The following is a 27,349-nucleotide window of genomic DNA, read 5'->3' as shown; positions in this document are numbered from 1 at the left end:
CGGGGGAGAGGTTTATGTAATAGAGACAAAAGTACTCGCACCACACTTCTCTTTACTTTTCGTGGAGTTTTTCTCCATTTCTCCAGTTCATCCGTCTTCCAAGCCAGACCATAATCCAGTCTGAGTTCCAAAGTCCGTAAAGTTCCACAAGTCCGCGCCGTATCCAAATCACAAACCGTAAACCGTAACCCTTTATTTCTTCCATTTTCCATTATCCTTAAATCTGTACCAACACCAACCGAATTCTATCACCTCCAAAATGCATTCACCTACTGGCTTCCGCGCTGGTTCGCTGTTTCCAGGGCATATATATTTTGTTTCCTGATGAGACACACCTGTGTCTCCTTGTTTTTCGGACTAAGCCCTTTCCATCTGGTCAGCTGGTTTCTCTTAGCGGCCATCTTGGTCAGGTCTAAGTCATGTATAGTGAGCAGGTCAACTGGATGCTCCGAGGTGGAATCTATTGCTCATGTGTTCTGGGGTTGTGGGGTTGCGCAGGCTGTCTGGGTTAAGCATCGAGCCCTTTTCACGTATTTGTGGTCACATTTTACACTGACTGAGCACATGGTTTTGTGGGGATCGTTTAAGGGTAATGAAAGCACAAACTTTTTGTTGTGGTTACTAGTGTGTTTGATTAAAACGGTCTTATGGGACTGTAGAAATCATTTGGTAAAATATGGGATTGATGTGGGTGTGCAGGGGATAAATGGGCGGGTTAGGCATGAATTACGTCAATTGCAGAAACATGATTATAGGAGATGGGGTTTTCATGCAGCAAAAGAGCGGTGGAAGACTCTTTTGGATTTAGGATGAGGAAGGGTTGTTTCAACATTTTGGTTGTGTGTTGTTCTGTGCTGTTTCATTTGATGATTTGTGATATTTGTTTATTTTGTACTTTAATAAAAAAAAATAGTGAGCAGGTCGGTCAAATTTTACACTGACTGAGAACATGGTTTTATGGGGATGGTGATCGGTTAAGGGTAATGAAAGCACAAACTTTTTGTTGTGGTTACTAGTGTAGCGGCGAGGCTTATTAATAGAGAATTAAGTGTTCTGAGCTTTCTCAAATGAGGCCCCATTTCTCTGTTCATCTCTGTGGTTCATGCAGGCTGATTTAAGGTTCCTTTGATAAGGTTTCCTAGGACAGCTCCCAAAGGGGGATGCACTTAGCTAAGCCTGGCTATCATGATCAATGGTCATCCATTGGCGCCTATCTGTCTAGGGAGTGCCAGATGGACATCTGGACTGCATTCCTAAGTGTCAGGAGTAAGTGACTCATCTCACCTTGATCAACCAATCAGGGACTGGTAGGGCCGAGTAACCCACGTGGGACTCTGATGCCCATGGAACTTTCAGCCAATCAACGAGCTGAAGTTCCTCCAGGTAAAAACAGGCAACACGGAGAGCCTGAGAGATTCAGAAGAGATTCAGTAAGATTCAGAGGGAATTCTGTGGACTTTTCTAAAGGGAATTCAAAGGAGAATTCCAGGGCAGGACGGCCCAGGAGCAGAAGGCTCCCAAGGGCAGGACATTCTCGCAGCGCGCCTCCTGACCATCCTGAGACTCAGCCCGGACAACCACGGAACGGCCAGTGTGTCCGAGTGCCAGAACTTTCCTTTGTTCTAAGAGTCTAGAGCGGAGGTTGCCAGAGAATAACCAGAGGATCCACTCGAGGTTAGCACCAGTAGCAGGCCTCATGAACAGGTTGGAACTGTGGACAGCTGAATCACTATTCAGAACTAGCTCTTCATCAGGAACGAACTGGTCCTCTTCCTGACTTGCTGGGATCCACAGTCATCTTTTCTCCTGTGCACAAACTTTGCTAGTTAAAGCCAGCACTAACTAGCCGGCCAGTGAGCATCTGCAGCGCACCGTCGCAAGCTGCACAGCACAGCCTGGCACTGAGCCAGAGAGCGCGGATTGGACAGCAACAGCCTGCAACTGTTTCTTTGTGCCCGCAGGAGATCTGAATCCCCAGAGATTGGATGAGTATTCAACTTCAATGCATTACTGCTCGAGAATTCAATTGTTATCCCGACCAGTTGATATCAATTTAATTCCTAAGAGTTATGTACTTGTTTTGAGTATCTAATGTAGAAGTTAACCAAGTTCATTTATGAAACGGTCTTAATGAATGATATACTGAACGTATGTCCTCTTGATATGTGTAACACTTTGTAACTGACTGAATATATATCTTTTGTATTCTGATAACCCTCTCGATAAGATCTGTTAGGTTTATATGCATATTTTATGTATTAATAAATGTATCTTCATGTATAAGTACCTGTGTCTGTGCGTTGTTTGAGTTATGTCGCATGGTTGGATTCTAAAGCCATCAAAAGAATCAATTTTGTGATTTACTGCTACAATTAATAATTGTCCCAGTAAATGCCCAAACCCTACAGAACTGGTGACTTCAGAGAGTGCACTACATTTAATTTTGCTATGGCAACATTACACTAGTGTGTTTGATTAAAACGGTCTTATGGGACTGTAGAAATCATTTGGTAAAATATGGGGTTGATGTGGGTGTGCAGGGGATAAGTGGGCGGGTTAGGCAAGAATTACGTCAACTGCAGAGACATGATTATAGGAGATGGGGGTTTCCATGCGGCTAAAGAGCGGTGGAAGACTCTTTTGGATTTAGAATGAAGAAGGGTTGGTTTTCAATGTTTTGGTTTTCTGCTGTTTTGTGTTTTGTGCTGTTTGGTGATGATTTGTTGTAACTTGTTTATTTTTAAAAAAAATATTGAGCAGGTCGAAATTTACCCTGTGGTCAGCAAGATGTATGCACATAAAGAACAAAACTAAGAGAAGAGACAAAGATTTCTATTGGGAAATTTGTAATGAACTTAAGAGGAGGATAAAGATGGATATTCAAAGATGGAAGTATCACGGTGCAAAGGATAAGTGGAAGGGGTTGATGGTATTAGTGACTAACGAGAGTTAAAATGTGTAAATCTGGTTATTTTTGTGTATAGTAGAATGATTGTATTGTGATTTATACTTTTATAAATAAAAAAAAAATATTGAGCAGATCGTTCCTGAAATACCTGCCCTGGATGACCCTTCCCCATGGTCATCTTACAGTGTGTAAAACAGCACAGTGCGTAACTGTGAATTTTCATATAGTAAATGGTGGTGCGAGTGTGTTTAGCCAGCCGGACTGGCTAGAGACTTAACTAAAGAGACTTGATGAAAGCAAATGATGAAAAGCAACTTAAAGAGACTGGGAAATATAAGACCGTCTGAAACGTATAAGTATAGTACAGGTGGACCTAAATGAGTTAGATAAACAGTTTTTGTATTTATATATAATTAGTTGAAATAGTTGAAAACAAAAGCTGGATTTATTCGAATGTCTCGAAACCAGATATCACTGAAACACTGTAGATTTAGAATCATGACTGGTGGATAACATTGTGAAATTTGCAGAACTAGATCATCTCTATTGAAAAATTGGGAGAAATATGTACACAAAGGTGCGAGCAGTTCACATGGGGTGTATTCCACAAAAATTGGATAAATCTCAGAAACGAAAGAGAGGCTGACTGGGGGAAATCTCCAGTTTACAATTAGTGTAAACAAAAACATACACACATTTACAAGAGAAACTGCAGAAAGCGCATGCAGGATGAAGGAAGCAGGGACCTGCCCTGTGATTCAACTGAGATCTGTTTACCTAAAAATTAGATTGGAAAATCCCTTGTAGCCTCCCTAAGTCTGTCCCAGTCCAGTGCGCAAAATGAGTTAAACCTAAAATGTACTGTTAATGGTGTGTCGGTTTCTCTGTTATGGGATACTGGAGCACTACTGTCATGCTTGTCTCACTTCACTGTTCAACAGTGTGCTATAGAGTACTATATATGGGGAGATGGAAGGAGGCCACAGGAGTATTGGGGCAGCAAGTTTTACTTGCCAAGTACCAGATTTTAACATTTACGTGCATTTATCACCCGAATGTGGGTGGTTCCATCCCAGATCTATTGGGCTGGGCTGGGATGTTATGCAGCATTACAAGGAATGACTATACAGAACAGGGTATCACGTGGCTTCAACTGACCTCTGTGATCACTCAGTATGTTGATATTCTGAGTGCTTCCTCTGACGAGGAAACCCTCAAGTCTAAGCTGCTTCAGGTTTTAGAGAGTTTCTAATATTATGCAGTTATGATAAGGCCCTTTTGTGTCTAGGACTGTGTAACTTTAACAGGGCCTGAGTGGAATGTTTTTACGGGGTGAACACAACTTTTAACAGATCTGCTTAAGGGGGGAGTGCAGTCCAAGGACAAGATTGCCTTGGTTCCAGCAGCAAAAGCTGCCTGTAATAATTTGAAACAAGCTCTTTTACAGGTGGTGAGACTGGGGTTTCCTCAGATGTATCAACCATTCCTTTGAATGTAAGGGTGGAAAATGGGTTCTGGGCAGCTGTGCTGACACAGGAGCATGGAGGTAGTCACCCCGGTGGGATACGATTCGGGACCATTAGATGCTGTAGCCAAAGGGTGGGGGACCGTGAAGATTTAAGAAGTTGTAATACTGTTTACTGATGGGTCTCTCTGGTGCATGAGGGAGAACAAAGAACAGGCTGAGCTGTTACGACAGAATGTGACATGCTAAAGACCAGAAAAATGTCCCTCCACTGCCTCACCGCAGCAAACCAATTTAGAGCACTGATTGAAGATTGCTTAAGTAAAACGTGAACAATTTATATTTATATACTGTATGTATTTGGTGTATGTATGCCACAATTCTGGAGGGCTGTGGAGAAATAGGATTCTCTCACTAGGGCAGGGACTCCAGTTAAGAATGATGGGTTTGTCTCTGAACAGTTAGAAGCTTTTGCAGCTGCTGACTGAAGTAGCTGTGGTAAAGTGTAAATAACACAATAAAGAAATAATTCCAGTAACTTGAGGGAATAACTTAATCAGATGCAGATGCCAGGTGAACAGCCCTGGGAGACAATGAGTCTGAGACCCCTGTGAAACCTCTGTTGGTGAAAAAGGGTCAGCTACAGGACATTCAGGCTGAAGCCTCTAAAGCAGAGAAATAGACATAGTTAGAAAAGAATGTGGGGCTGCATGATCATGGAGTATGGAGGGTCGCAAGCACAACGGACACCCTGCATGCCCTCACAGCCTAATGCCCTTTGTAGCCCGACAAATTCATGCTGTCAGATACCCGGGTGTGAGTCAAATGGTGCGCCAGTTGTCCCGAAACTGGGTAGGGACTGTGTTTAAAGCAGCAGACACTGATGTTGTATTTCGATGTGATGCTTGGCAAAAGAACTCAACTACAGCTCAGGTGCGGGTGTGATGGCTCAGAAAGCCAGCCCCTGAGGGACCTATCATGTACTAGAAAATTGATTATTATAGCTTGCCAATATGTAAAGAGAACACTGGACTCTTAATGATGGTGAATCTGTTCTCCTGGTGGGCTGAGGCCACTACCTCTGTAACTCTCAAACATTTGATGACGAGGATAATTCCGTGGTGCATTCTGCACTGTCACTTGAATACTGATCTAGGGGCATACTACACTGGGAAGGTGTGTAAGGCTGTAATTGCCTCACTGGGTGTGAGGTGGAAGTTACATTATACCCGTCACCCGCAGTCTTCAGGCATGGTGGAACGAATGGATCTCTGAAAGACCGACTGATGAAATATCAACTGAAGGAACACTGTGGGTAGATGCTCTACCTGCGGCCCTTTGCAGTCTATGGGTTGGATCAAACGGAACTGTGAGACTGAGCCCATTTGAGATCATCATGGACAACCAAAGAAACTCCCTGGAAGGCCAAATTTGCTGAGTTTGCTAATTCCCTGTTACAGTATTATAGGTTGTTAACTGAAACAGTGCACAGGGTTTGTGAACAGGTGCTGGACGTTTGGGGACCTCCAGTAGAGGGAAGACATGACCAGATACCTGGTGCGTGGGTGTGGGTGAAGAAGAGATAACCTGCCAGACATTGCAACCCTGCTGGGGAGGGACCATATCAATTGTAACTGACTTTCAAATGAAAAATAAATACAAATGGATGCACCCATGCTATTTTATAGATTACATCATTGTTAGGCTCCCTGATATGAAACATGTTCTTTTCACACAAGCCATGAGAGGGGCAGAGTGCTAGATAGATAATAGGATGATCATAGCTAAGCTCAGAATGAAGGTTGGGACATCTGATCGCCTAGGAAGAGCTCTTCCAAGAAAAAAACAACTACATTTTGCAGTGATTGTGTTTTTGTGGCATACGAGAAGTAAAGGTACAAACCAACATGCAGCATTCTTGAAAACCTCAACTGAAGAGGGCTCTATAGTAGAAAGAAACATCAAGACTGATTTGATGATAAGTCAAAGAACATCTTCAACCTACTAGGTGCCATGCACAAGGATTACAACCCACTTCTGAGGTTCTCAGAAAACGGTAAGAAGAATGGAGGAGAAATGTACAGAACTTCCTGCAACAATTTCAAAATGAGTATTGGATATCCAAGGCATATGAAATACAGAAGCACGTGGACAAATATGACATGCTGACTTCTATAACACATTCGAGACCATCCATGGCCATCTCTCCTATTAGGAGCGCAGATTGATCTATTTTAATAAAGGTTGAAAGAAAAATAGTACAGAAGTAGAGCAAACATTTCCAAGCAGTCTTAAACAATCAAAACTTAGTCAACGTCTCAATTTTAGAAGATCTTCAAGTCCTGCCCACCATCCAGGGTCTTGATCTCCCACCCACCTTCTCTGAGGTCTACTTTGCCATCAAGTCTTACAAAAATTAAAAAAACTCCTGGATCTGACTTCATCTCATTTTAATTTTGAAAATCGGAGGCTATGCTTCCATCAGAACCCTTCATCACTTCATTGTGGAGACAAGGATGCATTCCACATCAATGGAGGGATGAAAACATCAGCTTTTATCAGAACAAGGGTGACAGATCAATTTGGGGCAACAGCAGGAGAATATCTCTGCTTTCAGCTGCTGGCAAAGGTCTAGCAATGGTCATGCTTCACTGACATATTGCCACCATCACTGAAGAGCTTCCTGAAGATGGTGTGCTTGCACCAGTCCTATTTAACATCTTCTGCCTGTGAGTCACACAACTCCGGCAGGTATGGTTGTAGAGAGTGGGGTATTTTTTAACTTTTGGTTGGACGAGAACATCTTTAATATCAGGAGATTCCAAACTTCCAATAAGCTAAAATCAGAATATGTACTTGAGCTCCAGTATGTTAATGATTGTGCTGTTGTAGCACACACCCCAAAAGCACTGCAAGTTATGCTTACAACAGTCGTACAAACATACAGTAGAATCGGACTGTTTGTCAATATTACAGAGACAGAGTTCTGTGCCAGTGATCATCCAGAGCTCCACTTGAATTACCTGCTTTTTACCATTCTAGACTTGATACTTGCTAATGTGCCTCACTTCTGATTCCTCTCCAAGCTGTCTGTCTAAAGAGGCTAGTGTTTAAACTGAAGATTATCCGAAAGCAGTTATGGGGTGGAATGGTGATGCATTGTCGGTACAACTTACCTTGTATCCATCTTTTATATGGCCTTTCACTGCACTGATGTAGTCATCAGGACTATCCACATCTCTATCTATTCCCATGTTGTCATAGATAACAAAAGGGAGAAATCCATCTCCTTCTCCATTTGCACGGTCCTCTACTCTGAATGGATTAAACTAAACAGAAAAGTCCGAAAAGCTAAATTATCAATTCTGAGAGAATTATCCCCACTACACAGATAAATGGGCATCAGTGTGTTGCACTTTTAAAGGTCCGTATAGTTAATACCATTGTACTAAAAGACTAGATCATCTCACTTCAGGTCTTCATGGACAGATGCCTTTGTTTTGGCTTCAATTTAGCCATTATGGAGACTTATTGGAAACCTTAAACAGATTTCTACATTTGATCTTTTCATATTCTCTCTTCAGGAACTGATTTAAAAAATAACATATCATAAACTGCTAAGTTTAGACTACTGCACAAATTAGCACTTGCACTTCAAGGTACTGGACTGTCTGCACTATGTCCTGTCTTGGCTGTATTATAACATCTAATGTCTAAATATATTGTAATGTCCATTGTCTGTTTGTCATTTGTATCTATTTTTACATTTTTCTTTCACTGTTACTAGGTACAGCTGAATGAGTAAGCATCACAATACACTTCTATATGGCAAATAATAAATCTTGAAATCTAAAACTCTTTTTAGTTGTAGTCTTGTCAAAATACATAGTACTTCAAAGAGGTTTGCATCCTACTATTGTCCAAGTCTAACCCTGTTTCACTTTGGAAATCTGATGATGAGGCTAAAAGGTGGTACAATTTCTGCTCATCACAAATTGGGAGATGTGTGGACCAGATGTCTGGGACTGTATTGACTTTAAGTTGCATTGAATGGACACTGTCAGCCTAAGTATTGATGCGTTTCTTTCCTTGTTCTCTGAGCTTCCTCCCATAGATTAATGGTGTGGCTGCCAGACAGATTTGACTGTGCCTGTGAATGGGAGGGGGGCTCAAGAACAGGGCATGAATACACAGTGCATCTGTATACAGCTGGTTCCTCAATGAGCCCTGAGCAGTGAGTAGTGACCTCTGCCCACACCCAGAACATCAAGAAGACTTCCACATCCCATGAGAACAAATCTTGAGCCCTTGTTAAGGGGGCATTAAAAACCCAAAGTCAAGAGAACAGGGTACAATTTTGAAAAGGCAGACAGACAAGTTGGAGACAAACAGGGAAGAGAAAGGAACATAGAGACACGTTGTTTAGGATGCCTGGGACAGAGGAGGGTGCCTGAAACTACACCTTTTCTTTGCTGTGGTGTAAGGAGGCACACCACGCCACCAGCCAGAGCTGGTTATGGAGAATAAAAATACTGGACTGTTCTTTTGGGACATTTGGTTTTAGTAACTGGGGTCAATGGGGTTCTTGTACTTGATACTAGTTGTATCATGTGTTCTGTATGTTGAGTAGGCAATCATAGAAATTGTTTTAGCTTTAGGAATACTTTTTATGTGGAGGGAAGACTGAAATACTGTAAATAACTGGAATATTATGCACATAAGGATAACTGTCCATGAGTGCACTGAAAAAAAGAGAAAAAAGACCCTGTTGCAAGAAAAAAAGGGTCCTAGCATCCTCATAACTGCTACATTGACACAAAAAAAGCAGTTCCTGCATTTAGGGGTCACAATCCATGACATTAACAGTCAGGAATAATCCAGACATCAATAGTGCCAAGTCACTGTAGAGTTTGCTATATACTATCATAAGTAAATTACCCTGTATGTTTATCAGCATTGCAAATAATTTCTAAAGAATTTGAATATGTTATTCCATTCAACACACCCTCTAGATGGCTACTAACCTTCTTGGTAACACGGTGTTCATCTACACCAGCCAAAGCCCGGCTTGACAAATGACCTTGTAATGCAGAATCAATTGTATTGATGTAACTGGACGTTCCAGCAAAGATCTGTCCAGCCATCATGATTCTTAATTCTTTTGCTTCTGTGTATCTTGATGTTAAGGTCCTTATTTCTTTCATAATTTTTTCTTTCTCCCTGTAAATAAGAAAGAACACATCACACAATAAAGAAAAATAATTCATCCTAGAAGGGTGTATAACTGGTTCTCTACACTGTTCTGCGGGCAGATACTTATTGTCAAAATCAGCTTGACGGAGTGGCTTACATAAAATAATAGTAAATATCTAAATTTTGTATTTACAATTTCCTGTGATATTACTATTGTAAGTAGAGGTCACTACTTAACTCTACTTAATCATTTTCAGACCAAGGATTGTGCTTTATAAAACCTTCCTGTTCACATTTTATTTTTTGCTTTTGTTACATAACAAAGAACATCTCTGTTAATATATACAGATCCAGCCATTCAGAATGCACACAGGATAATGCAGCAATTTGCAGTGAACACACCTCAGTGCAACATACAGATGCAGCCATTCAAAATGGGTGAGTTATTTTGCGGCATACCCCGGTGGGCGTGTCGCGGTATCACGCAGTGTCACGTGGTTAATCGTGCTTCATTTGACGCTCTGCCGGAAACTATCCGGCGTCACCTTGTAAAACCGCCAGGGGGAGCTTAACCTCTCATGTACAGCATTTGAGCCTTTAATTTTGAACAGTGTATTACAGCATGTTAATCTTCAGTCATTAAAATGTTGGTATATTTCATGAAAGCAAGATTGCTCAGTTGGACAAAAGTACACAACCTACCTTTATCAGAAATATTTATGCATCAAAGCCTTTACCGAAGATATTACTAATAGTATTAATAATGGATGACTTTGGACAAGCTGTATACTCAAAGTATAATTTCTTTAGCACATTTGTACAAGCACTTGGAATCTGTCCAAGCCATACTTTGTCAGGCATTTTGTTTTACTTCAACGGGCATAAAAACTTCCTTGCTTTTAACAGGGCGTTTCATAATTTCTAACTACGAAAATGATTTAAAATGCGACACCTATCATTCAACTAGAGCTTAAAATATCACAAGGAAAAATACACACCGGTATTCCATTTCTCCCTAAACATTGTAAGCTTCGAAGTCTTTAACTAACGTGATACCGGAGTCAACAAGCATACTATTAGAATTTGATTAAAAGGGAATATAATATGGAATCGTGTATCTCAAGAATTTAATAACGGTATGATTATATCCGTGTACTGCGGCAGGGCTGTGTAGGGCTGTTTCGCCTGCCTGCTCATACGAGCTGTCTTGTAGCCGACTGGTCTAGGTGCGTGCCTGCCAACGGGCAGGGTGTGTGCTCGAATCCAGCTGGTGCTGGACCTTCAAGTTTTATTTATTTATTTTTTAATCGCGTAACATATTACCGTATGCAAACTGTACTGTATACAGTATGTATATGTATATTTAATGTCTTAACTGTGCCCGTTTAAGTATTGAATATTCATATCTAATTTTACCACTGAAGGGAAATCTTAACATAAACATACAGTATATGGCTGGTCTCGGTACTTTAAAGAAAACATACACACCAGTATTCCATTTCTCCCTAAACATTGTAAGCTTCGAAGTCTTTAACTAACGTGATACCGGAGTCAACAATCATACTTTTAGAATTTGATTAAAAGGGAATATAATATGGAATCGCGTATCTCAAGAAATTAATAACGATATAATTATATTCATGTTGCAAAAGAACTGCAACGGACATAAAAACTCCCTTGCTTTTAACAGAGCGTTCCATAATTTCTAACTACGAAAATGCCAGGTGAAAGGATTTGTAAACATATTTTGTTAAAGCAAGTCAGTTTTTTCTGCAACACATAAAATACATTTTTCCAAGAAAGTTTAGCCTTTGTCACTAATGAAACCACTAAATAAAGACATAAATATAGAAATCTTAAGATTTGTTTTATTTAATGTTGGTAGCAGGATGAACTGTCAGAGTGTATATTTTGTTCGCAAAGTTGCTGCAAGATGTTAACAGTGAAAAAGGTATTTAGAAATGAGTTATTTCAAGATGAAAAAGAAAACATACACGAAACATGGTTTCATTACGACCAGAATCGGTCTTGAGATATTTTTAACTTGATTTACAGTATTTGAGAGGTATGTCTTAACACCGATACTACAGTGCTTAAGTACTGCTCACGTATATGTTTCTAGGTTTATATTATGCATTTCATACGGTCAAATTACTTTTGAGCAACTAATAAGAAGCGCGAAACGGTATGCATTTTACTTTCATTTTGTGCTTGTATTACATACAAGTCATTTTTTAAATGTTGTAGTTCGTCTTGAAAAAATGTTACGAGTACATCATCTATCAACAATCACACAGGTTCTGTTTCCATATTGCGGATTTTGGTTAGGTATTATCAAATCCAGTGGCGCTGTTAGTTTACTGAGTCCCATGTCACATGGTCTGTGATTGAAGCCTGTAAGACCGGTTTAATTCGTCAGAGCCAGCACTCTTCAGGTGTGAGGGTCTTCTGCTCAGAATGAAATGCTAAAATGTTTGTGTATATTCTAATGGTAGTGGGGGCAGGGTGTGTGGGAACAGGTTTGGTTGAAATTGCATTAGAGATCTATGTTCTTCACACCTGAAACATTTTCTCTGAAAGCATTTTCTTCGCAGTTTAACCGATCTTGTTACGGCATGTTACAGTTTACTTTTATTAACCATATTAATTTTAAGTGCTTAATGTAAAATCTTGTAAAAATATATTTTCATTGTTCAAATATACATTAAGTCTGACTATCATATAATAAGTTAAATACAAAACTAAAGAAAAAATAGGGTTAAATATAATTCAAAATATTTTGCTAACAATGTTAACTGTTTATGAATAATAAAATGTATTAACTAAGGAGTAGGGTGGCACAGTTGTTAGTATGTTTTTTGTTTTGTTTCTTTTTCATAAATACAACAGTAGTACCTGATGTCTCAGTGGCTTTCAAAATTAAATTATGCAATAAATAACCACATGTAAGACTCTGATGCTTAAAATGTTTAGGGAGAAAGTGGAATACTGGTGTGTATTTTTTCTTTAAACTACCAATACCAGCCATATACAGTCTGTAACGTAGGGATTTCTATACGTCTTTATTTAGTGGTTACATTAGTGACAAAGGCTAAACTTTTAGCTTCAGTAACGTGTACATATCTCCCCTTTTTATAAAACGACATGGTTGAAAACTGTTCCAGAGCCACTGTTGTTTCATCAGTGAAAAGTACATCATGAAATGCCTCTCCCTGTTCAATCCACTGGAAAAAAGAAAAGGAGCATAAAGCTTCTGATGGTCATAAACGATATTCATTTAGGAGCAGCATCAGAGGTATGTTTTTAACTGCACTGCATTGGAGAGAATACCATAGTGTGTTTTTTTTTTTACTCCCTGGCGGAAACTGGCTTCCAGAAGAATCAGTATGGCTCAGAGATTAAATAAAACTTCACTCGCACCAAACAAATGTATATTTCTAAATATCACAACATGATCGAATTTAAGTCATTTTAATAACAATGAATAGTCACCTATGCGTTACAATATAAACATTTATATTGATTTAAATCGCGTTTAAATCACCTTTATTTAAAACCCATAAATAAAGCTGATACTGTTTAGACTTCCAATTATTTAAAACTGTATTAAAGCAGCACGATACACAATGCAACGTAAATCGCTATCTTTGTCTTCTGTGTAATAATGTTCACCTCTCTGTCCAGCAAATTTACAGGTTAAAAACAATACTGTTAGGCTGGGAAAACGATTTTTTTAAGAAATACAAAATGAGATATAATGATATGTTCCGGCTTAGACATTAACGAAGAGCATAACGCGTGTACTGCATACACTGCAAGTACAACCCCCCTCTCTGCAGGAGTGCTGGCTGCGACGAATTGAACCGGTTTCACGGGTATTTTCAAAGTAGGAGGCGAGATTTCCAGCGAAAGACACTCCCCCCCCCCCCCCCTCAAAAACCCAGTAAGTACAGTACTTACTAGTTAAAGGCTAGGCTCCCGACTACGGCGAAAGGAACCCTTCTTTCATTAGAATACAATGAACATATTTTAGCCCTGAATGAATAAATAGCAAACATGGTTTACATAAAAGACATTTTTCCAAGAAAGTTTAGCCTTTGTCACTAATGAAACCACTAAATAAAGACATAAATATAAAAATCTTAAGATTTTTAAAATGCATGACTTTGCTAAAATTTATTTGAAAATAAAAACAATTACAACCGCCAGGGGAGAGAGAGAACAGGGGAGGGATGTTGGTTTTGCATAAGGGGCGGGGCTATGGAAATGAGGTCTGTTTGGGAATGTGGAGTTACATGTTCTGGCTGTTTGTGAATTATCGTTGTTGAGTATGGAGTGTTGAGGTATTGATTTTGTGTAATGCTTTATGTTGAAAATTGAGGTGGATTTTGTTTATGATAAACAGGATAAACTGGGATGGGAGGAAGGTTTGGTTTTGCATAAGGGGCGGGATTATGATAATTGGAGGACTTTGCGAGAGTAAAATGGTTTGATATATTTGATTTTGTATTGTGGTTGTTATCTATGTTTTTGGTTGGTATTGTAACGCAACGGGGGTTCAGGCGGGCGCCCTTGCCGCATCTGGTCGGCCCAAAGTATAGGTGGCTCGAACCCGGGACTTCCGCGTCTCTCTGCAGCGACCCAGCACCGTGAGCTAAAGAGAGATCTCTCTTTAGCTCACGGGGTTGGGTCGCTGCAGAGAGACGCGGAAGTCCCGGGTTCGAGCCACCTATACTTTGGGCTGACCAGATGCGGCAAGGGCGCCCGCCTGAGCCCCCGTTGCGTTACATTGGTGTCAGAAGCGGGGTGGGATAGCCCTTCGCCGGGGACGGCGATTTAAGCGGGGGAGAGTGTAACGCTTACGGCCGACAGGTACTGTGTAAGAGCCGGCGTACCAGAGCAGGTGATGTCACCGCCCTTCCCTGTGATAGCAGGACTACAGCTACTGGGCTGTAGAGAGATCTCTCTTTAGCTCACGGGGTTGGGTCGCTGCAGAGAGACGCGGAAGTCCCGGGTTCGAGCCACCTATACTTTGGGCCGACCAGATGCGGCAAGGGCGCCCGCCTGAGCCCCCGTTGCGTTACAGTATTATGTTTATATGGTTGTTTTTGTTGGTTGGTTGTTATTATGGTTATTAATAATACGATCTATAGTTGAAATCTGAGCCTAAATAAAAAAAAAGCAAGTTATTAGGTTTATGAGCAATCTAATTACTTATTCGTTTAAAACGCTATATAAAATAAAGTTTATTATTAATTTGCTGCACAGAGCGGTGAATATTATTATGCATAAGACAAAGATAACGATCCTGATCAGTTTAGAAATCTGTGTACGCTGTAAGGTTTTTACTTCTTAAACTTTTAAAATGCACGTTTTGAATAGAAAATCCTCTTCCTGGTACAGTATGTATAGCAAACCAGCACGTCTTTTTTCTCCAATCAGAGGGGTGTCAGATGGTGTCAGCCAATCACCATTCTGCGTTGGGTAGCAACGGGTGACTGTTCTCAGGCGGAAGATGTAAACAGCTTAATGTTCGTGTTAAATAATTTTTTTAAATTCAATTAAACGGGCACAGTTAAGACATTAAATATACATATACATACTGTATACAGTACAGTTTGCATACGGTAGTATGTTTATGTTACGCGATTAAAAAATAAATAAATAAAACTTGAAGGTCCAGCACCAGCAGGATTCGAGCACACACCCTGCCCGTTGGCAGGCACGCACCTAGACCAGTCGGCTACAAGACAGCTCGCATGAGCAGGCAGGCGAAACAGCCCTACACAGCCCTGCCGCAGTACACGGATATAATCATACCGTTATTAAATTCTTGAGATACGCGATTCCATATTATATTCCCTTTTAATCAAATTCTAAAAGTATGCTTGTTGACTCCGGTATCACGTTAGTTAAAGACTTCGAAGCTTACAATGTTTAGGGAGAAATGGAATACCGGTGTGTATTTTTTTCTTTAAAGTACCAAGACCAGCTACAGTGCCTTGCGAAAGTATTCGGCCCCCTTGAACTTTTCAACCTTTTGCCACATTTCAGGCTTCAAACATAAAGATATAAATTTTTTATTTTATGTGAAGAATCACCAACAAGTGGGACACAATTGTGAAGTGGAACGAAATCTATTGGATTTTTGAAACTTTTTTAACTAATAAAAAAATGAAAAGTGGGGCGTGCAAAATTATTCGGCCCCCTTGCGTTAATACTTTGTAGAGCCACCTTTTGCTGCGATTACAGCTGCAAGTCGCTTGGGGTATGTCTCTATCAGTTTTGCACATTGAGAGACTGAAATTCTTGCCCATTCTTCCTTGCAAAACAGCTCGAGCTCAGTGAGGTTGGATGGAGAGCGTTTGTGAACAGCAGTTTTCAGCTCTTTCCACAGATTCTTGATTGGATTCAGGTCTGGACTTTGACTTGGCCATTCAAACACCTGGATACGTTTATTTGTGAACCATTCCTTTGTAGATTTTGCTGTATGTTTGGGATCATTGGCTTGTTGGAAGATAAATCTCCGTCCCAGTCTCAGGTCTTTTGCAGACTCCAACAGGTTTTCATCCAGAATGGTCCTGTATTTGGCTGCATCCATCTTCCCCTCAATTGTAACCATCTTCCCTGTCCCTGCTGAAGAAAAGCAGGCCCAAACCATGATGCTGCCACCACCATGTTTGACAGTGGGGATGGTGTGTTGAGGGTGATGAGCTGTGTTGCTTTTACGCCAAACATATCGTTTTGCATTGTGGCCAAAAAGTTCGATTTTGGTTTCATCTGACCAGAGCACCTTCTTCCACATGTTTGGGGTGTCTCCCAGGTGGCTTGTGGCAAACTTTAGACGAGACTTTTTATGGATATCTTTGAGAAATGGCTTTCTTCTTGCCACTCTTCCATAAAGGCCAGATTTGTGCAGTGTAAGACTGATTGTTGTCCTATGGACAGACTCTCCCACCTCAGCTGTAGTTCTCTGCAGTTCATCCAGAGTGATCATGGGCCTCTTGGCTGCATCTCTGATCAGTCTTCTCCTTGTCTGAGCTGAAAGTTTAGAGGGACGGCCAGGTCTTGGTAGATTTGCAGTGGTCTGATACTCCTTCCATTTCAAGATGATCGCTTGCACAGTGCTCCTTGGGATGTTTGAAGCTTGGGAAATCTTTTTGTATCCAAATCCGGCTTTAAACTTCTCCACAACAGTATTACGGACCTGCCTGGTGTGTTCCTTGGTCTTCATGATGCTCTCTGCGCTTTCAACAGAACCTTGAGACTATCACAGAGCAGGTGCATTTATACAGAGACTTGATTACACACAGGTGGATTCTATTTATCACCATCAGTCATTTAGGACAACATTGGATCATTCAGAGATCCTCGCTGAACTTCTGGAGTGAGTTTGCTGCACTGAAAGTAAAGGGGCCGAATAATTTTGCACGCCCCACTTTTCATTTTTTTATTAGTTAAAAAAGTTTCAAAAATCCAATAGATTTCGTTCCACTTCACAATTGTGTCCCACTTGTTGGTGATTCTTCACATAAAATAAAAAATTTATATCTTTATGTTTGAAGCCTGAAATGTGGCAAAAGGTTGAAAAGTTCAAGGGGGCCGAATACTTTCGCAAGGCACTGTATATACTCTGTTTATGTTCCAAAATTAATATCGTTTATGGCTTTCACACGTGTTACAGTATGCTCCTATTCTTTTTATGCTCAGCTACTAAGATTTCCCTTCAGTGGTAAAATTCAATATCTACAACGGGCACAGCAAAGACGTTTTTACTGTAAGTCTTTCTACGACAGACCAACGGACCACGAGTGCCCCTGTCGGTCAACCAATCACGTACTGCGGTGCCGCGCGTCATCTTGCATCATACTGAGCGACGTCACCTGCGGTACGTGTCTGTAACGCGCACTTTGAATGGCTGCATCTGTACCACACCACACTTTTTTATATTGTGTTGTAGGATAGCACTGTTTTGTAAAACCGCCAGGTGGAGCACTGAAAGCTTAACATGGCATGTGGAAGCATTTGGACTGTTGCCAGAAAATGCCTGGTTTTGAATTCCACTCAATACTGAGCCCCTTGAGACAAACATTTTCCAATGATAGAATTTAAGTTGTATAGAGTTTAGACTTTTATTAATTTTCTACTGTATGTTACAGAATGTTAAACATTAAATTAAAAAAAGAAAGAAGGTCTATTTTACAAAACAAAATGACCATGTTGGGTACAGTAAATAAATAGTTTATTATTATATCTTGTGAGTGCAACATGCTTCTTTCATGTTTAGATCCAAATGTTTTACATTACTTTTATATTTTCATTCTGTTTTACATCCACATAGTTTTAGAGAGCTACATTACTCTGCCAGATATACTGTATATAAGGAACAATTTTTTATAATTTTATAATTTTAGCATATTGTAAACACATTGAACCTTTTTTAATCCACATTGAAATTATGTATATTTCTTTATAATGCTAAATTCAGGAACAAACAATTAGGAAGCAATTTTATTTGAGATTTTTATTATGAAAAATATATTTATATACATGGCTTCTTACTCCGATTACTGACATCCATGACTTCTTACCAGGCATTATGGAACCTGTGTTTTACACTATGGGTGTCAGGAGGTATGAGACAGGTAAAGGAATAATGTAGTTTTTCTTTCCAGCTCGACTATTAACAATTTTATACTCATTATTGTTCTTAACTGAACACCTTCAATCAGTTCTTCAGGGACATATAAACACAGCAGCTCTCCAGGACTGTATTGAACAGCCCTCATCTCATTCTTACAGCTCCACATTGGGAGGTACAGTGTGATGTGGGTTTCATGCTGTGTTTTTAAATACTTACTGATTGCCCCATTGTATTTCCCTCCATGGTTCATCAAGTTCTAAAAAACAGAAATGACATCATGACAACCTTCATGTAACTTGAAATCATCACAGTTTCTTCAATCCTTTTTCCTTACCTGGGTCTGGTGAACTACAAATTGACGGTAAAGTATCAGATTATCTGAGACTGTTGCAATAACATGAATTTAGAGTTTGCACTTTATATTTGAACACCATACTAGAGTGATATGAAGAGGCTTGTAAATGCTCAGTCTGTATTTATGCGCTATATAAATGCAGATGAACATGAACCCCTTAAGCACTGGTCCCACTGCAGTTCCTCTCCCCACTTTGCTCTCCATGTATTTTAGTAGTCCAGATTATTGAAAGTCAGATTGGGTCACAAGGTTTATCTTGTAGCCCTTGACAACACTATATACAATCTCAGAAATATTTAACAATTATTTCGCTACATATGATAATAATATTAATGAACCCACACACCCCAGCTACAGACTTTATGATCTGCTACCATCTGGAAAATGGTACCGGAGCATTTGTGCCCGGACTACCTGACTCAGAGACAGTTTTTACCCCCGCAATATCAAACTGTTAAATTCCCAGCCTCTCTCACTCTCACTCTCACCTACGATCTGAACCTCACAGTGCCTTCTTCCTTTCTTTCTTTCTTACCAAAAACCCAAACACACATTGAAAATCTACCTCTACCATACATGTCAAAAGCTCACTCCCCATAATTTCTATCCCTTTATTTTATTCTGTTGATATTCATATTTGATGTTCATATTTTTGCGCATAACCTGTTACTTTTTTTGTTGTTTTGCACATTGCCTGTTGTTGTTTTTTGCACATTGCCTGTTGTTTTTTTTGCACATCGTCTGTTGTTGTTTTTTGCACACTGCCTGTTGTCTCTGTCTTTCTTTTGCTACACAATTGTATTGTTGTTGTTGTGTTTTTTTTTCTCTTTGTACTACTTATGTCCGAGATCTAGCTAAATACCATTTTGTTATACCATATACCATGTATATGAGTGTAATGACAATAAACTTGAACTTGAACTTGAACACATTCAGATTTATAATTCTTCCTCTACTTTTTTATATGGAGTATGTCACAGAAGGAATCTTCTCCTGTTCACCACTAGAGGGCCCCTAACACCACCAAAGCAGCCCACTAAATTGTTTCTTCCTCCAAGATTGTCACCTGTCACCTTCATTCATCCCACAACTATGCTATCGGTTACACAGCTGAGGTGACCTTTTTTCTTCTCTAAAAACCTCAGAGAATTATTCTATTTTTTTTTCCTCAAGGCTTAACATGGACCAGTACAAAGCTTTAGCCCTCTTTGAATGTCCCCACAAAGAAGACTTATTTGATGGGTTATACCATGACAGAAGACTCTCAGATGCTTAATTTGTCGTGATTAAGGACATCTGGCCTCTGACTGTCCGAATCAGCCAGAACCCAGGCAGGTAGATTCAGAAGATGGAAGAAATCCAACTGCCCTGTGGCCTTGACTCATAAAAGTAGAAGGGAAAACCATTGATGCCCTACTGGACTCCGGTAACTTGGTTAACCCCTACTGTTTTACCTGGAGGGATAGTTCTTAAAAATGGAATTGGAATTCATCTATATCCAAATATCCATATACCAAAATATATCCCACCACTGGTATTAACTTCTATACCTCTCAAGGTAAATATTTTGCTACCGTGGATGTGACCAAACTACTTCCCTATCCCATAGTATTAGGAAGAGCATCCAACATTACATCGCCCAGATACCAATAAGAACACATATTGATTAACATGAGATTGCTTTATTAGCCATATACAATTTCTTGCATTAGGAATTTGTATTTTTGCATACCCCAGCTTGCTCTCCATGAGACGCAGACAGGGAGAGAGTTTGCGGTCAAAATGCAGGATCAGCCATTTATACGGCACCCCTGGAAAAGCGGGGGTTAAGGGCCTTGCTCAGGGGCCCACTGGAGTAGGATTCCTCTGCCAGCTGCGGAATTCAAACCAGCAACCTTCCAGCCACAAGCGCAGATCTTTAGCCACAGAGCCACCCTCCACCCCAAAAAGGGCACATTATAATCATTATATTTTAACTCTGAAGTTATTAACCCTGATCTTTTTGTGCAGCTGTAGGTATTTTCAAGTAAGATATCTTAAAGTCACAGTCTGGAAATCAAGATCAAACTCAGCTAATGTACACAATGGAACAAGTAATAAGTTTATTCCATGCTGAAAAAAAGAAGAAAAAGAACACAATGTTTCGGCCGTGGAGCCTTCTTCAGGTGTGAGAGAGACAGGGCAGTAGGCAAAGGTAAAGTAGCGGGAGAACAAAGGTTTGGAGGGAGGAGGAGTGAGAGGCGGGAGCAGGGGACCGAAACAGAGGCCAATCAAGAGGTGTGAAGTCAGAATGGGTGCAGAGAGGTGTGAAATGAAACTTCCAATGAATGGAGAAAATTTAAAAGAACAGTAGTCTGTTGTTAAGGGAAGGGAGAATGTGTGATCCTAGCTGCAGAATAATTTTAGTTTCGGTGGTCTTTCTGATGTATGAGTTCGGAAAACCGTCTTTGAGAACACAGACGGAGAGATTAGAGTGGTCGTGGCCGTCAGAGGTGAAATGAGAAACAATTACGTATGAAAGAAGAATCTTACCTTTTGATTTGGAACCACTCAAACCATTATATGTGTTACATTCAGTCAGCATCAATTTTGTGAAACAATATTAATTTTAAAAGTCTATCATCCTGCAAACATATGGGAACAACGTCATTCTTTGGCTTCTTCGGTATCAGTCTGTGGTAACTAGTAGATATTCCCAATGCTTTTTGCCAAGTCAAAGGTGAAAAATTCACTGTCTGCGACAATTAAAAAGAGATAAATACTTATCATACTTGTTTTCCCCACTCCTCATTCCTCACCTCTCCTCACTGAGTAACAACACCATGGCAATATATTTTACCAGTTAAAGGCCTGGTAAAAGATCAGTGTTAAAAAATCAGAAAGTTTTTCTCACCCACAAAAGGTTTTATGCACTTATTGGTGTACAGTATGTTGGGGGAAATGTCAATTATACGGATTTTTACATAACTAACACTCTGTACCATTTAGCTGATATTAACTTGTGAACAGTGGGTGCACAGATCGCATCAAGGATTCCTGATAAGTGTACACAGTAACAATTCTGGGCCCAACACTGGGCCCAAAGCAGAAAGATGACCGGAGTTCTACACTAAATGATGTTAGTTTAATCATTTGTTAGAATTTGTATCTAACTGTGAAATCGGTTCTGAGAAATAAAGAAATAAAGAAAAAATATGTCTTTCTGATCAATAAAAGAGCACTTCCATTACCACTCGTTTGTTGATGATGTGACTATTACCCACATTACAATATATTTATAGGAAACAGCACCAATCAGGACATGACTGCTAAAAACAAAATTTTGTTTATTTTTCACTTTCAGTATTGAATGACATATTTGCCTGCAAGATGTTTAACCTTTAGGGGAACTGTCCTATTTGTCTCACTGTCACCACAGTGGTGTTTTGTTCTTGTTCTTGTTTTATTTTTATTTTCCTGTAGATTATGTATGAAAGATGATTCTTACCTGATTCTGATTCTGGTTCTGGTTCTGATTCTGACGTTGAACTGAGATTACCCATTTCTGTATTGAAATACAATGATGTGTGTTACATTCAATCAGCATCTCTTTTGTGCCATTTATTATAACCCATCCATATGTCCTGTATGTGTGTTTATATTTCATATCTTTATATACAGTACTCTTAAACGATTGGTGTCTAGTTATTTTGAGTGATTAAGAAGAGCTTATGTTTGAATACCTCATTAGGAAATTAAAATAAATGCCAGAGCCTAGTTAAATAAAACTAAAATCCTCATGAAATATCCTCAAATATCTCTATTTAGCAAAAATCTATATTTTCTACATATCAATATAAACTAGCATTGAAAGTTTTATTATATGTTTCATATAGTATGTAGGTGGGAGTAACACTATTTTATAGTCCCATGACTTTACTGAGTAACACAATGGTAATGTCTGGTCAACAATAGTGTTCAATAGTTATAATTTTAGTAAAACAGTAGCTATGGTAAACAATCTGGTCACTTTTTACCAGATAAATGCCAATAGTGTTCAAGTGTTAGATGTAATTTAGAAATTGTTTGGTTATTATGATGCTAATAATTTAAGTTTACTGAATAAATGTCCATAATTTACAATTAACTAATTGTATTAATTAAATAACTCAGTAATTACATACAATGTTCCTCAGTCTTCATACTGGGCCACCTACTATTCAAAATATACTAGTTCCCAGTTGGCCAGCTATTAAGATCACACAGTCTAAATGATAATTTTGTATGCTGAAGTACTAAACCTGACACTGAAGCTGTCTCTGAACTGTCTGCTTGCATCTCTGACATACAAACCTGGGTGACTCAAAATGTCCTTCATTTAAACAGCTACAAGACTGAAGTCATGCTTCTTGGCACCTCCCATCAAATTTGTAAAGACAAATCAATAATCCTATCTGTGGGCAACACTGTACTTGAATTTCAGTCTAAATGGAAGTTGGGGGTGATATTTGATCCAGTCTTGAGAGTTCGCCCACATGTGCAAAATATTGTAAAAACGTAATTCTTCCACCTCAGAAATGTCACCAGACTACATCTCATGTTGCTAGGGACTATAGCTGAAAAGCTGATTAGCTCTTTTGTCTAATTTTATTCATGACTGTTATGCTGTACTTACTGGGGTATCTAAATCCCAATATCTAAATATGTCCAGAATTCATCAGCCCGAATCCTGACAAGGTCTTGTGCAAATGATCACATTACTCCTATCCTGGAGTGTTTGAACTGCCTTCCCATCACGTTTTGTGTCAACTGCAAAATCCCATGTAGAGCATCCTTTAATGTTCTATGTGGCTTAACACCTCAGTATCTGTCTGACATATTATCTTCTTTCTCCCCACATCAGAACCTTCATTGATGTAATTTTGGTCTCCTTTTTGACCGACAAGCCCATCTACAGTAAATTCTGTGGGTGACAAGGACTTCTCCTGCTATGCCCCAGAACTCTGGAATTAAATCTCCAAGGTTATCGTAAAGTCATATTTCCCTGAGTGTTTTCAAATCAAGACTCAGAAATCATCTTCTTGAAAAAGGCTTTTATTTAATCAGTGCTGTGTCTGCCTCTTTAGATTTCTTCTGCATAACAAACCCTTGTTGTAATTGTTTTAATTCTGCTGTCCCCTCTGCTTGTGTATTTTTTTACCATTAAGCACTATGAAAAGCCACTTTTAAAGATACTATTTAAAATAAAGTTAATAACAATAATCATCTTCATCATCATAACTGATTTATAAAAGCATCAGTTTTATTCTGTGGTTACAATGCAAAATAGTATAAGTACAACATTAATGCAGAAAGAAAAATTATTAAATGCAATTGTCACTAGTACACTATGTACTGTATACATGTCAGTCCCTGTTCTGAGATGACGGTGGTGTCAAGGTGTCAGTACGATTAGTGATGAGAAGCACAAACGCGTACAAAATATAATACTGCAGTGTTTTGTCTGGCAACCACCTGGCAGTTTTACAGAGTAGCGCTATCCTGCATCAGATCATTCAATGATATAAAAACACTAGCACTTACTGCAGTATACAGTACCACCTGACAGCCTGCGCATTCTTTATGCCTGCATGTGTGTATAAAATTTAATCTGCATGAAAACTTGTGGAACAGAATCTTTGTATAACCTGGGAAGTGAGTGTGTTCAAAAGACTAATAGTCAACCCAGCAGAGTTCTTCAGAATGAACACTGAAACACCAACCAGGGGACACATGGAGACTCTGTGGAAATGCATGTAAACCTGAGAAGACGCTGTGGGGATTATTCAAAGCTCATCTCAAAGCCTTTACACAGATACTGAACCACATCCTTTATCTCCTGAACTTTTCAACTCAGCTCAGAACAGGTTGGCTGAGTATTCTACATGTTAGAATTCTCAAATGTTAACCATTATAACATTTGAGAATTAAGCTATTATTACAAATACATGTTTGATAAAGAAGAAAAAATACATTTTCAGCAGTATTTAGATATTTACATACTCATTAATTCTGGTATATTATATGATGCTTATTAGGATTTTGCTTTCTGGTTTATAGTCAATGTTTGCTTAGCCCTGTTGCTACACTACTACTACTGGTCCTACTACCACCACTACTAGGTATAAAATCCTTCTTTCTTCTTACCAGTTTCAAAGAAAAGCCACGGTCTGATCTGCATGCAAGAAAAGTGTGATTTGATCATTGCAGTTAGTGAACATATATGTATAGGAAACAGCACCAATCAGGAAATGACTGCTAAAAACAAAACTTTGTTTAAGTTTCACTTTCAATATTGTTTGTCAGCTTTACTTGCAAGATATTTAACCATTAGGGCCACTGTCCATTGTGTCTCACTGTCACCACAGTCACTTGTTTTGGAGAAGCTTTATTTTTTGGCCAATTCCAGTACTGAACTTTTTGTTTCATTTCATATTTTTTTACAATTTATGCATAAGAACACTAGCAATTTTCACTTTCTTGTAGTCATTCAGCATTCCTAAAGTTTCTGCACTTCAATGTCTGTATAATTAATAGACAGACTGGACATGGCTCACCCACAAAAGGTTTTATACACATATTGTTGTACAATATGCTGGGGAAATTCTGATTATACCCATGTGGATTGTGACATAACTAACATTCTGTACCATTTAGCTAGTATTAACCAGTGAACAATTAGTGCACAGACCGCATCAAGGTTTCCTGATAAGTGTACACAATAACAATTCTGTGTATTGTATGCAATTAAAAACAATTATATAAAACAAGAGACTGCCATTATAATATTATACAGTATTGTAACTAACAGTAGTGCATCTCATTTCGAATTTTGGTAGCAATGTGTTAGCAACACCCTGTCTCAACAATTTAGCCACTGTGCGGTATTTGATGAAATTGTCACTCGTGCAGTATGTACACAATATGACTAGTGCAGAAAAGCACTAATAGGTTAATAATCATCTAATACTGTACTGACTTGTCTGACAATCACAGGCACAGTCACTGCCAGAATTCAATTCAACACCTGGCTGTTTAACACAGTGCAGTTCTGAATAAGAAAGTTTGAAAAAATCTTAAAAAATTAACAAAATATATTCTCTACTGCGGTATACCACCTGACATCTTGTGTATTCTAAATGGCTGCATCTGTACATCCTGTCTAACTGATTCTCTTTCACTTTATGCTTCATTTCCAATAAACAGCTTGTTTTCTTTTCAGTGTTGTCTGCAAGGGCTGATTCGGCTGTTTCAGCTTTATTGCAAAATGGAACATTGAAAATGACAATGTCTTCCATGAATGTTTTTACTTTTTCTAAGGAAATAATTTTATAGGTGGCATAAGTGGCATAAGTGGTATCACTGGAGTTGATAAGGACACTGAACGTTAAATAATACTAATCAATCAGATGGATGTTCAGTAAGAGTTGGATGGAATGTATGCACAAACTGTTAAAATCCACCTGTTTCTTTCATATTCTTAAATTTTATCTTGAAATGCCATTTTCCAGGAGAATCATCAACGTTTTTTTTTCCCTCTAGAAAACCTTATTTTTAACACCATGTAGGATTCCTGGAAATGTCTAAACATGAACAGGATAGGAACATATTTTTAATGTTAATTCTGAACACTGTAGGTAATTAAAAAATAATTATGTTGTTTTATACAGTACTGTGACTTACAATATCTTATGTGTAATCACTACATAATGAAACTGTCACTAGTTCAGCATACATACATGTCAGGCCCTGTTCTGACTTAAAGTGATGTTGTGGTGTCAGTATGATTAGTGCAGGAAAGCACAAATGGGTTAGTAAATATTTAATACTGTACTGATTTTTCCTACAACCACAAGCACCTGTGGTATAGTTTTTTTAGGATTCACTGCACCACCTGGCAGTTTTACAGAGCAGTGCTGTTCTGCGTCAGATAATTCAACAATATAAAAACACTGTAGCACTCACTGCAGTATACTGTACCACCTGACATCCTGCACATTCTATATGCCTGCATTTGTAAAATTTAACCTACTTGAAAACAGAATCATTGTGTAACCTGGTAATTGAGTGTATTCAAAAGACTAACAGTCAACCCAGCAGATTTCTTCAGTTTGAACAGTGAAGCACCAACCAGGGAACACATGGAAAAATGCAGGCCTAAGAAGAGGCTCTGGGGATTTCTGAAATCTCATCTGAAAGCCTTCACCCGGATACTGAACCGAATGAACCTGGGAATCAGACACAGTGTTAATTTAGTCAACAACAATTATGATGAAAATGTTCATCAATGACCTGTTTTTTAATTTCATCATTTCATAACAAAGACAAAATGCTCACAAAAATAATCCATAATAGTAATGACTAAGACTAAATGGTTTTGCATTTTTGTTTAGTGAAGATGAGATCTGCCTGGCTAAAATTCATACTGAAATGACTTTTGACATATGAAGTTCACCATATTTACATATTTACATAAATGCATATTTATTTTATGTATGAAAAAATGCAGAATTCTAATGATGTTCCAAGCATTAATTCAAACACCTAGGCACCATGTTTAAGAAAAGGACCATGTCAGTGCTTTTATCGGTGTACCTACTGGCACCCTGCAAAGGTGGTCAACTGCAAATGTTAATCTGGAAATTTGCAAAGACCAGAAGAAAATAAAAAACATGAAAGCTTCAGCTTTCCTGACCAGGAATACTTCCTCTGGTACAGCCATCTATACAGACTTGATAGGTAATTGCATAGGTAAGATATACAGTG

At 39.0% G+C, this 27,349-nt stretch overlaps 1 protein-coding gene across 1 annotated transcript in view; it reads right to left on the bottom strand.

The window, feature by feature from the left end:
• LOC148815855 (interferon-induced protein 44-like) overlaps positions 1-24,791 on the bottom strand; it is a 37,797-nt gene extending 13,006 nt beyond the window's left edge. The window contains exons 1-5 of the mRNA XM_088904860.1: positions 24,731-24,791; positions 22,053-22,109; positions 18,427-18,466; positions 9,398-9,593; positions 7,550-7,702 (exon numbers count right to left, since the gene is read on the bottom strand). Of these exons, the coding sequence (XP_088760986.1) occupies positions 7,550-7,702; positions 9,398-9,593; positions 18,427-18,466; positions 22,053-22,109; positions 24,731-24,788 (504 nt within the window). The 5' untranslated portion in view covers positions 24,789-24,791. The remainder of the gene's footprint in view (positions 1-7,549; positions 7,703-9,397; positions 9,594-18,426; positions 18,467-22,052; positions 22,110-24,730) is intronic.
• Positions 24,792-27,349: the final 2,558 nt, after the last annotated feature.

This window comes from Atractosteus spatula, chromosome 24 (genome assembly GCF_055471065.1).
Source record: "Atractosteus spatula isolate fAtrSpa1 chromosome 24, fAtrSpa1.hap1, whole genome shotgun sequence".
Lineage (NCBI taxonomy): Eukaryota > Metazoa > Chordata > Actinopteri > Semionotiformes > Lepisosteidae > Atractosteus > Atractosteus spatula.
The sequence above is the reverse complement of the archived record's forward strand: the minus strand, read 5'-3'. Positions and strand labels throughout refer to the sequence as shown.